Raw genomic sequence first — 11637 nt, 5'->3', positions numbered from 1 at the left:
AAAACAAAGGAAACATGCCTTCTTAACAAAACACTACACAACGCCAGAGAAATGCAATGAAATACAACAGAAGACAACAGAACACATCAGAGAATCGAAATGCAATGAAATTCAATGCAATACAACAGAAGACAACAGAACACATCACAACACACCACGTACGATACGGTACGATGCGATAGTTTTCTCGCAACAGATCTGTTTCCAAAAGAAATATTTCTTTTCACAAATTTGAGACCAGAAGCAATGAACTTATTGCTCGATGTTTATTTTTTCCGCGAATTTGAGACCATAAAGGAATCAAGTTACTGCTCGACTTTTGGCTATTTTCACGAATTGAACATCGGAAACGAATGAACTTATTGCTAAAATTTTGGCCACTTCCACGGATTTCAGACCACACCGGAGTGAACGTTTTGCCCCATTTTTGGCTATTTTTATGTATGAACATTTTACCCGATTTCTTTTTTTACTCATTTCAGAGAAGAAAGGGTTGCTTTTATAACTAGATTTCTGGCTATTTTGACGACTTTGAGACCAGAAAGGAGTGAAGTTATTGCTAGCTTTTTAGCCATTCCGACGGCTTTGAAAAGGAGTAAGGGATGAATGTCTTGTTAGAGTTTTGGCAATTTTTGCGAATTTTAGACCAGAAGGCAATGATTTTATTGTTCCATTTTTTGATATTTTGACGAATTTAAGAACAGAAAGGAGTGAACCTCTTTCTCGATTTTTAGCTTGGCTTTCTAGCATAGAGGTATTTGGGGCAGTTTATAACTATGCAGGAATTGTAGGTCTTAGCAAGGGCTTTCGTAATCCAAAAGATAATTGGGCATTACTACGCATTTTTTATTTATTTCTATAATTCTAAAACCTTGAAAATTCAAACGTATGGATTTTTTCCACATTGAGCCCTAATTAACCCTAAAAAAATGTGTAGTTACTCCCAATTTTTGTTTTGGATTTATTGAGCCTTGTTAAAATCTACTTTTCCCGCATTGTCATAAACCTCACACAAAAATTCCTTTGAACAAGAAGCTGTTATCAGCTTGAACTCGGGTCATATTTGACTGGGTGGTGCGTAAGCCTACGATCTTTTAACAGTGATAACCTCCAGCATCGCTAACTCCCCCAAATCGATAGATACAGAGATATAGTGAGGCAATAAGTAAACACCAGATAGAATTGCATTACTAGCAGTCAGAATGAAATACAGGGGAAAACGACATTTGTCAAGTAGAATAGCTTGTGCTTCATACGGATACTTTAATCCTTACGTTTTCAATTTTGATTTGGAGACAGAAAACATTTGTACATTGATTACTTTTCAATACTAACCGTGAGTCAGATATGTATCTGTGTGACCCCGGGTCGTAGTGACGCGCTAAAAGATCGCAATTTCCTTTATAATCGTCGTGAAGGCCACATTCAAGTGTTCTACGTTTTCTACCCAATCTTGTGGTGATCGCCGACATTGTATTAAAACGCAAACTTTTGCAAGCGTTTTCCGTCATTAGTGTTCAAGTCCGGATATTTTACAGGTTTGGACAGAAACGATTTAAAGAAGTCATTAAGACTATCCGAGATACTTCTGTCTATGAATGCGAAAGTCTTATTTTCAGTCATTTGTCTCGCATCCGCCATCTTGATGTGACACGTCATTTGGTCATATACAAAGTTTTATACATTATCACTCGGACAATCGCGGACACAAAGAAAAAAAAAATAAAGAAAAAAAGAACGCGACCGAGAACTTAACTCGGTGCCTCACGGCCCGAGTAATTATTTGGGACCTTCCTTATGAAATCAAAGATTCTCGAACTATCCCGAGATGTCCAGAACGTAAACGCTGAACGAGGAACCGTTGCAATAAACCTTTCCCAATGGTAATAATCACCGGTAAGTTATGGGACCTCCAGTTGTCCCTTAAGTCAAGTCTACATGATACCTTTGAATTATATAAAGAAATTTGTTTATCCAATTTTTGTTTCTCATGTTTTTTGTGTTAAATATAAAAACAACACAAAAAGGACAATAACTAAAACAAAAGCCTTTACTTGTACCCCAGAAAAACAGAAAATTGCAAGAGTAAATATGAGATTTATTTGGCTTTAGTTTTTTTTTTCTTATATATAACAATTATTTCAGCTATGAGTCGAAAATAATACTTTTTTTATGTAATATACCACATCCCAAAGTCAAATGGAGGTTGTTGTGTTTATTATCCTTAAATGTTTTTCGTAGCAGCCATCGTGCACTTGTTTGCGCAGATTTCCAGATCCGCTCTCAAAGGCTAGAAAAACTTTTTGAGACTCCTTAAGACATCTACTTTAGTTTTCGTTTTAATGAATCTTTGAAACCTTTTCGGCATTGCGTGTCCTCCTTTCCGCAAACTGTAATCCATTTGGCATTCTTCAGAGGCTCAGGGTAAATTCGCTTGGTTTCTTTATCAATTTTGATTCTCAATGGCAGATATTCAGCACCTAACACACCATTTCTGAAACACAAGTGATAAAAATCAGTCGAGTTGGATGAAACTGATATCTACATACCATGTTAATGTTTGATTTAAGAAAAACTGTGAGCAGTATAAAACTCGGCTACAGCGTACGAGAGGGCTCGAAAGAATCTCCTAAACTCCTGTACTAGCTTCTTTAAAGGTCTCACTAACATTCTCACCCATTCTTGATAACTCTCGCCTCGCCATCGACCGACAACTCTCGTCAACTCTCGCCATCGTGACATGAATCAAGCAAACTCTCGACAATGTTTATATATTATTATTATTATTATTATTATTATTATTATTATTATTATTATCATTATTAGAAACGGCTTGAAAGTTGTCTCTTTTTCATCAAAATAAATTGTAAATAGTTTTTAATAGTTCTTTTCCTACTTTTAACTTGTGAATAGCAATTTGCTTGAAATATGTTAATAAAGAATTCTTCTTATTATTATTATCATTATTATTATTATTATTATTATTATTATTATTATTATTATTATTATTATTATTATTATAAAATGGCAGTAAAAACTTCTGGATGCCCAGATTACTTAAACAATGATTGGGCGGCCAGCCGTTGCCAATCAATGTAACGACCAAATTACAAATTACAAATTTACAATTAACCTTCGAACTTCTAATCATAAAAATCCTAGTTATTAAATGCTAAAACTATTTATCATCTGATAAAATCCTAAATCTAAATACTTAAAGTTCTGTTCATCGCGATGAAAACACTTAAATGGCTTAACATAATTATTTTATTTAAGGCTTATTATTATTATTATTATTATTATTATTATTATTATTATTATTATTATTATTATTATTATTATTATTATAATTGTTATTACTCTCCGTTTACTCAAATTAGGATGTTTGACATCTAGTCCAAAGAGTTATTGTTTAAGTGTTTGACGATATATTCCCTTCTAGTTTTTCGGCAAGTCAACCACACTTCCACAGTAACCTTACAAGCACCCCATGCAGAGCTCATGATCAATTTGAAAATCTGGCATTAGTTTCAACATCGCAGTGAGAGATTGTCTGATCGGCTACCGGCACCGTGCCGTGAAGAGAAAAAGTTGTCCTCAAAATTGATTTTTGTGCAAATGGCGTGAATAAGCTGGCAAAAAATAAATACAAAAACATTAGTATCGCACAAGAAAACAAAAACAATACTTAAAAAATGTTCGTGCTACACATGTCAGCGAAAAAACCGCAAGGTTACCCTTTGATGGATTAGCATCTCTTCGACGTCCAGGAAAGAGTGGTAATACTCCTAGCTGCTTCATAGTACAGAAGTCGGGTTACGCTCTACACTTTCTGTATGTAGTGCGATTTTATACTCGCATGTAAAACACTGACGAAATTCTAACCTAAAAGGGGGAGGGGCTGGGGGCCTTTAGGCCCCCTCCCCCCAATTTTTGGACGGTTAAAAATATATTTTATTTTATTTTACTTAATCATATCCATCACTTACAGAAACAACTTACCTTACATGTTATTAAGTATATTAAGGTTTTCCCCTAGAAACCCAACAATTTCAGACAGTTTGTCGTTACTCTGATGCTGAAAGGACGACCAGATTTGAACCGTGAAATAAAGGAATTTCAGTTGTTGTTTCTATTTTCATTCGTTCGAGGATTGGTGCTTCACAAAATAAAAGTTTCATCACTAAATAAGTTCGAGGGAGTTTTTGCACAAAGGCATTCATTTATGAAAGCTACTTATCACCGTTACGAGTAAATATTTGAAACGGAGAATTATGTCAGCTACAGTCATCCTGGAATATGGTTTACGGAGACATGAAAAACGATTCTGGGTCTTTACAAGCTGCTGGCTTTCACAAGAAAACAAGTCGAAAATTTCTGCCTCATCAGCCTGTTGTGTTGGTCAAATGTAAGTGCCAGACTGAAGCATTGAGTGCTTACTTCAATAGAAAAGAAAACATATTTTAGTTGATACGATCGAAAATTTACATCAGTGTTGACAGTTTTTGGTACATTTCAGAAGACTTGAGTTAAAACATTTTTCAGGGGAAGCATGCCCCCGGATCCCCCTAGTTGTCTCACGCTAACGCGTTCGCTTTAGCCCCCCTACTTAAAACCCGCTCCACGGGCCCTGATTAAACATAACTGTACTAGCGAGTTTTACCTGGATATGGTGACTTTCAGCATCTGAGTCAATCTCAAGTTTTTACAGTCTCCAAGAACGAAATGTTCGAATGCATCTATTTTGTCTTGATTGGGTCTCATCCCTAATCTTCCATACAAATCCTGAAAAATAAAAAAAAGGAATCTTTTAAAACGTACATGGGCCGTTAAAATATCGAGACGAACACAAGAACGTGGCAGCTTTCCAAATGAATGGCGAAAGCGATTACTTTGGCAGATGGAACGTGTCACTGACTTAAAAGACTGGTGAAATGCTAGGCTCCCACGCAGTCGTTTTCAGTGGACTCGTATTACCTCTCCACCCCCCTCCCCCCCCCCCCCCCCCACCGCCCCGGACTGCGTGTTAGGCTAGTGATATTCCGTTCTCAAGCGAATTCCTTTAAAATCAGGCTTATCATTTTCATAGTATGCCATTAAAAATAATCGGTTATAACCAACTTTTAAAATGGTGCATTCCTTGTATAATCGGACCATCAAGCCGGCTGACTATGACAGATGAAAACCGTTCTAAGACGGATGTCTAACCCATAGATATTGTTAACTGAACGAAAAAGATTAAGAACCAACTCTTTAAAATGGCACGTTCGATTCACACACTGACTTTGCAGAAAACCGTGAAAGGATACCAGGCCTATTGAACTTGTTTCATTCTAAAACTTCCTGAATGGTTTAACTACACATCCCGTCACCATGAATCCGTGGGACATCTATTTTAATTTTTGCTGTGAAATAAAATAAAAGCGGGCATCATTTTCTCCAGCGCTCACGCTTGATAACAGCTGTCGGGTATATCTAAACGTTTACTTAAGGAGGGGGGGGGGGGTCAAGTGAACAACCATATCGTTGCTGGGGAAAGTTATACGTCGTATCTTGGAAATCCTACCTTCCACGTATAAAGGAGGTGGTCAAAACTACTACACTCAAACAGGAACCACCAAATCACAAAACAGATGGTGCTTTCTGCCTGCTCGCCCCTTCCTCAACCTTAAAAGATGGTGTATTTACTGCATAGCCACCCCTTTTATCCAGCAGTAAAAAAAGACAGTAAGATTCAAACCTCACTTTTCTTGGCTAGCCATGTTGACTCTTGCTAGCTGAATATTTCTGCGTCAACTCAAAATAATTTTAAAGCAAATAAAATTTTGTCGGTAGTGTTCTTCGATAACCCCCCTGCCCCAGACAAGTTGGATCCTCTTCGAACAGATTTGTTTTGATCAGTTCCCTAAGGAGTTTGGACAATTTTTTTTCTATTCATGGGTTTCAAGATTTTCAAGTCGCAGCCATATTTACCATGTCACGTGACATGGTAGTCGTGTTTAAACGTCACCTTTTTAAATAAAATGCTAAAAGTCACTTGGGAGATGATAATACATACCGGCTCAACTGCACTGAAGGGTTGTACAGGGTAGAACAAAAAATTCCCCAAACTGTATGCCACCAGTTTGTTGTCATGGAGACAATGTGGCTGTAGTACGTGTGGGTGTGCTCCAATGATGACCTGCACACCAAGAGACGTCAGATGTTTGCTTATACGAAGCTGATAAGGAACTGGTCGTCTGTAAAGTTCTAATCCAAAGTGCATGAAAACGGCAATGATGTCGACCTTAGCCTTGAAAAGTAAAAATCACCACGTTAGTAATCAATGCTATTTTGTGACTTAACAAAGCCCAAATTCTAAATTTAGCGCGGCATAACGTTTAACTGGAGCAACTTACTATTCGGTTTCTTTAAATCCGTTTTAAATCGTTTATTAAAAAAGCCACCAACAGAAAAAAAATATTCCTGCGCCTAAAAGTTGTAGCTCTATTTTGGTTACAAAATACTAAAATTTTGAATAAACGGAAAGGACATATTCGAAGGAACATATTCGAGTGGCGGGTTTACGTTTGTTGTAAAGTTATAGGTTCACTCAGTATGAAAACGTTAAAACGAGTTATCACTTTGCGATTGGCGACAATCGCTTCTAGTTTACCTATGCACTGGTAGTCGGACACCTTAGAAGCCCTGATGGGAAATTACCATATCATTCAGGGGTGACAAATATGCAAAGTATTTTCTGTCAGAAACCACTAACATGCTTAGTGTACGCTTTCGAGAAATAAGTTCTTCAAAGGTTTAAGTGGGTCTAATTCGGCATACGTGTAATGCCCCATTCACACCAAGGCTTAGACACGTTTAAAGCTGTTTGGTTAATACATTTTAAAATTGTTTCCTTCATAAAATCTACTTTCAGATTTTTGTCGACTACAGATTTAGCACAAATGAAAGCATAAGTTAAGGTTTACTTGAATCCTATGTCAAAGCCAATGGTTCATCTGTCTGTTACCAATTTCTGGTTTAATTAAACTTGTTTTCTTGGTGCGAATGGGGCTTATCATTCACAGTTTAGCTACCTCTTTCAAATTGTTGACGTCTCTGGTTGCAATATCATCCGCATAAATTGCAGGGCCAGACTTGAAGAGCTTCCTCATTTCTGTACAGTTGTTACCTGACCTAGTGGGGGAGTCACAATAACCAAGAAACCCAATCTTTATTCCTTTTGCTTCCATAATGAGAGGTTTCTACAAGGAAACAAAAGAGAGAAAATGTAATTACCCAATTCAGCCTTTGAGTGGTGTAGGGTAAGGGGGCACAAATTGCAGGTATGGCGTGGTGTTATAGCACTCGCCTCCCTCCAATGTGGCTCGGGTTCGATTCCCGTACTCGGCGTCATACGTGGGTCTCCTAGGGGTTTTTCTCCGGGTACTCCGGTTTTCCTCCCTCCACAAAAACCAACATCTTCAAATTTCAATTCAAACTAGAACGCACGGGCACCTTTGAACGAACTCCTAGAGCTCTTTGGTGATTCGTGGGTAAATAAATTACACATTAAAATTACATACATAACTTTTTAAATACTAAATGAAGTGCTCCCAAAGAGTTTTTGTCCTACTATGTCACCTCCAAGTTGCAATGTAATAGCTTTACTGTTATTAAAGTTACCAAGTGCAAAATGTGCCCCCACCCCTCCCCGCAACTAAATAGGGTAAGAAAATATATTTAAACAAGATCTATATCTGCAGCTGCTCCATATCATCGAATGTCTACATCAAAGAATTCTTTCGGAAACATCGTGTGCATGGTAAACGTAGTATCCTTGGAAGTTACCCTTTCTAAGCTTACCAATTCAAGTAGAAAAGGTATACCAATCATGTTATCGATGCCTAGATACGATTGAAAAAAGCAAATGGTAGTCAAGTCGGATGTCCCTTTGCGTGCAACTTTGCAAATTCCCTACAAAACATTGGTATTTTAATGAATAGATTGCTTGGAGCATTTTGCAACCGCCGCGAACAACTCGCTTGCTTCAGTAGAGAACGGCCAGTAGAGGACGAATAATCCGTCTCTACGAACTTGGAGAAAAATTTGTTGTTCGTCTGGTTATGCGTCTGTAGTATAAAGAGGGGCACAAGGCTAGGCACATAACCCGTCTGGACAAGCTATCGTCCTTTGTGCGTCTTTCAATACATACAACGGAAGATTGTTTTTTCAGACGCATAATGGGTCCTCTAGTATAAAAAGGGCCAATATCCATTGTGCCAGTTGAAAGTTGTCTTGCAAGTTCCTTCGGCAAAATGAGGTACGCCTTTTCAAATTGACAATTTTACTAGAACTATTGTCCAAATTGGCTGAAATAAATATATTATGCAGACGACACCTGGTGACGAAAATGAAAGAACGACATATCATTCACAAAAGTACCTTAATTATTACTACACCGAAACTTTTTTTTACACTGAAACTCAATTTTTTTTCCTATAAAAGCAGGCTTATCTGTTGCGAAAATTTGTTTATGACATTCGGAGCAAAATTTCTTATCTTCCAAAACGAATCTAAAGAGGTACCTACCCTCGTGTAATTTGGGGGGTCCGCTGAGGCTGAAAGTTCGTTTTTGGCGATTTGAGCTTGAAAAAGTTCTTAAGATGTTTTTAAGTTACCTGTTTAACTTATAGTATCTCAATAATTCTGTGCAGAAGTGATCATGCAAGACTCCTATCAAAGAGCAATATCTTCCGTAATGTGGTGTCAAGTTGCTTGTGACATGCTCTGTTCAAGATGTCGCAGCATCCAACTATCGGTAAATTTGGCTATAGGAAATGAATCGACCACAGAGATTCGCAACGTACAATTAAGATACCAGAGTTTGCGGCGAAAATAAAACTAGTCACAACCAAAACGTTCTTAACTGACTCTCAGCCTCAATGGTCTTAGTATGTTCTTCAATTTCAGTTAATCTCAGGTCCAACGGTCTTGGGAAAAGTTTTCTAATAATAAGGAAGAATATTTTAGGCGAACAAACTTGCAGCAAGACCAACAACCTGTGGGGAGCTTTTTTTTTTCTTTTCATTTCTTTTTTCGTTTTATGAACCATCTTTCAACGGTCCAATATTAGTTCGAAAGTTGCAAAGCCGCACGCAAAGAAACATTGGGCCAGTTATTTAAACAGTCTAACCTAGGCCGCGGCTTAAGACAATCAGTGGGCCTCCAAATCTGTTAATAACTGGTATATTTTTATGAGATAAATAGTTTTCTAGTCTGGGATGCAAGCCTTCTTGTTGCCGTCAGAAGCAGCCAGTGCTTAGATATGACTGTTAGCAAAATTGAAAATAACTTAGAACGTCGTTTTGTTAAACACCGACTAAACTGCCTTTTAATAACTGACCCATTCTGTTTGACTGAAAGTTACCTGAGGGGAGTCCCACGTTCCATAATTTTCACCAAAATATCTGATCCCTGTCTTTTTTAGAAGTTCTATTGTTAAGGTGACACCCTGAGAACCAAAGTCATTCAAATGATTGTTGGCAAGTGTGACTGCATCAAATCCTGCAAAACTAGGAACAGGGAGTCACAATCATTCTATTGAATATGCACGCTATACTTAAGCCATCTACTGGAAAGCAAGTAGCTTCATCAAACACGACATAAGGTAAGGTAGCTGGCACCGTCTTCTCAGTAGTGCTTATACTTTCACAAATCAATACTAGCTACCACTCTTTTCAATTTAAACAGCAACAACATCACACAAATACCTAAAAATTGGTAAGTAAGCCGTGGCCACTTTTTTGGACATTATAGAAGCAATAGTATAAACTGTTAACAAACAGCCCAAAAAACTCGAGCTCGCTGACCCAATTTTTTTTTTATTATGGAACTGCAATCATACATCATCATGTTCAGATACAACAACAACATTTAAAAGAATATATAAAGGGGCTCAGAGCCACCTTAATTTTACGAAAATTTCAGCCATCTTTAATTGCTTTCAAAAAAATATTTAATATCGTTGACCAAAATCTCTTTCAGTGCTCAAAAGTTCTTGATTATATTATATTTTATTCATATTTTACTTCTTATTACCTTTACTATGCAACGTAAAGTACGTTTATGTAAGCTGCAGGCCTTTTAATTATGTCGTAATTTCTCTTTAAAACAAAGTTATGTCACATGAAGCTAATTTAATAGCCTAACTCCCACGAGTCTCCCATGGCTTTAAGGTGGAGCACTTAAATTAGTCATGGGAAGGTCATTAGTTCGCTCCTGCTTGGGGAACTCAGATTATATTTTTTTCTTAGTCTGTCTGTTCACTGACTGAATAACACATCACTACCAAAGCCCTTTCATTTGCAAATATGTCTTAGATTTTTATTCAGGAAAGCCTTGGACGATTTTTATCTGTAAATTTTTACTGTAGTTCTAAATTAGTGCATGTTTTGCTTTTACATATTTTAATTGTTCTTATTTGTGAGTTTTTAATTCTTAGTCAACAGGACCCCGTTATTATTATTATTATTATTATTATTATTATTATTATTATTATTATTATTATTATTATTTGACTATAAAAAATTGCGATAAAACATTTCGTAAAAACATTATAAAAAGGTTAAAAAACACGACGTTTCGATGTACATTACATCATTATCAAGTGAAATTAAAAATGCAAGATTGCGGCTATAAATACAAAAATGGACAATAGATATTAATTAAAATAGTAGCATTGAAGAATGCTACCGGTTAAACAAAAAGTTTCGCACGTATAGAGTCCGTTTGAGTGTTCAAGCAAGGCTTAAGTTTCTTGATGTACAGCATTTCAAATACCAAACAATCAAATTTGCTCTGACACTTTCTCAAGATGTTAAAATGGCCCTGATTCAATAGGTGTTTGCTCCCGTGAGCTTCAAGAAAATGTTTGCCAATTGCCGAGTTCTTGTGCTCAGCAACGCGTTGAAAAAGGTGTCTGGCTGTATAGCCGACATAATCTGCATCGCACAGATCACATGAAAAATAGTAAACAACGCATTGTTGATTCACAATCGACGGCTTAACTTCCCTAGGCTTAAGATCATGTTCTAATTTCCTACTAACAAAAACTGGCTGCAATATGGGGCCAATCTTATTACTTAGGTCGTTAAATTGCCTGCGAACCGCATTGGCAGCTACTTGATCCTTAAAAGGAAGGATAATTCTGATCTTACGACCGCCTTCAGGCTTCTCTTCCGCTGCCTGTTCCGATACATTACGAAGAAAATTACTAATGATGGAATCTATGAGAGCCCTAGAAAACGAAAATCGAAACGTCGTGTTTTTTAACCTTTTTATAATGTTTTTACGAAATGTTTTATCGCAATTTTTTATAGTCAAATGTTTTTCTAAGTCTTTGCTTCTTCGTATTATTATTATTATTATTATTATTATTGTTATTATAGCTTTTCAAAGATATGTTTGAGTGCACAGTCCTAAGGCTCTGTGTAATGAAATGTAATGTTGAATTACATGAATGCATACGAACACGATAGGTTTACCTCAATGCAGATACAGCGCTTGGATCTGAATCCAGTATTCTAGGCTTCGGACCTTTGTACATGTGTGCATACACATTCTTGTCGACGAACGGGGTTTCCAGGTTCCCCACTG

General features: G+C 36.9%; 1 protein-coding gene across 1 annotated transcript in view; it reads right to left on the bottom strand.

The window, feature by feature from the left end:
- Positions 1-2118: 2118 nt before the first annotated feature.
- The window catches only part of LOC146490142 (uncharacterized), a 13279-nt gene continuing 3760 nt past the window's right edge, over positions 2119-11637 (bottom strand). The window contains exons 2-7 of the mRNA XM_085105640.1: positions 11526-11637; positions 9410-9554; positions 7077-7244; positions 6059-6292; positions 4664-4785; positions 2119-2494 (exon numbers count right to left, since the gene is read on the bottom strand). The exon at positions 11526-11637 is cut by the window's right edge and continues 132 nt beyond it. Coding sequence (XP_084961766.1) covers positions 2323-2494; positions 4664-4785; positions 6059-6292; positions 7077-7244; positions 9410-9554; positions 11526-11637 — 953 coding nt within the window. The 3' untranslated portion in view covers positions 2119-2322. The remainder of the gene's footprint in view (positions 2495-4663; positions 4786-6058; positions 6293-7076; positions 7245-9409; positions 9555-11525) is intronic.

Source organism: Pavona decussata, unplaced genomic scaffold (genome assembly GCF_977016875.1).
Source record: "Pavona decussata unplaced genomic scaffold, jaPavDecu1.1 SCAFFOLD_1, whole genome shotgun sequence".
NCBI lineage: Eukaryota > Metazoa > Cnidaria > Anthozoa > Scleractinia > Agariciidae > Pavona > Pavona decussata.
Note: the sequence above shows the minus strand (reverse complement) of the source record. Positions and strands in the feature narration are given on the sequence as shown.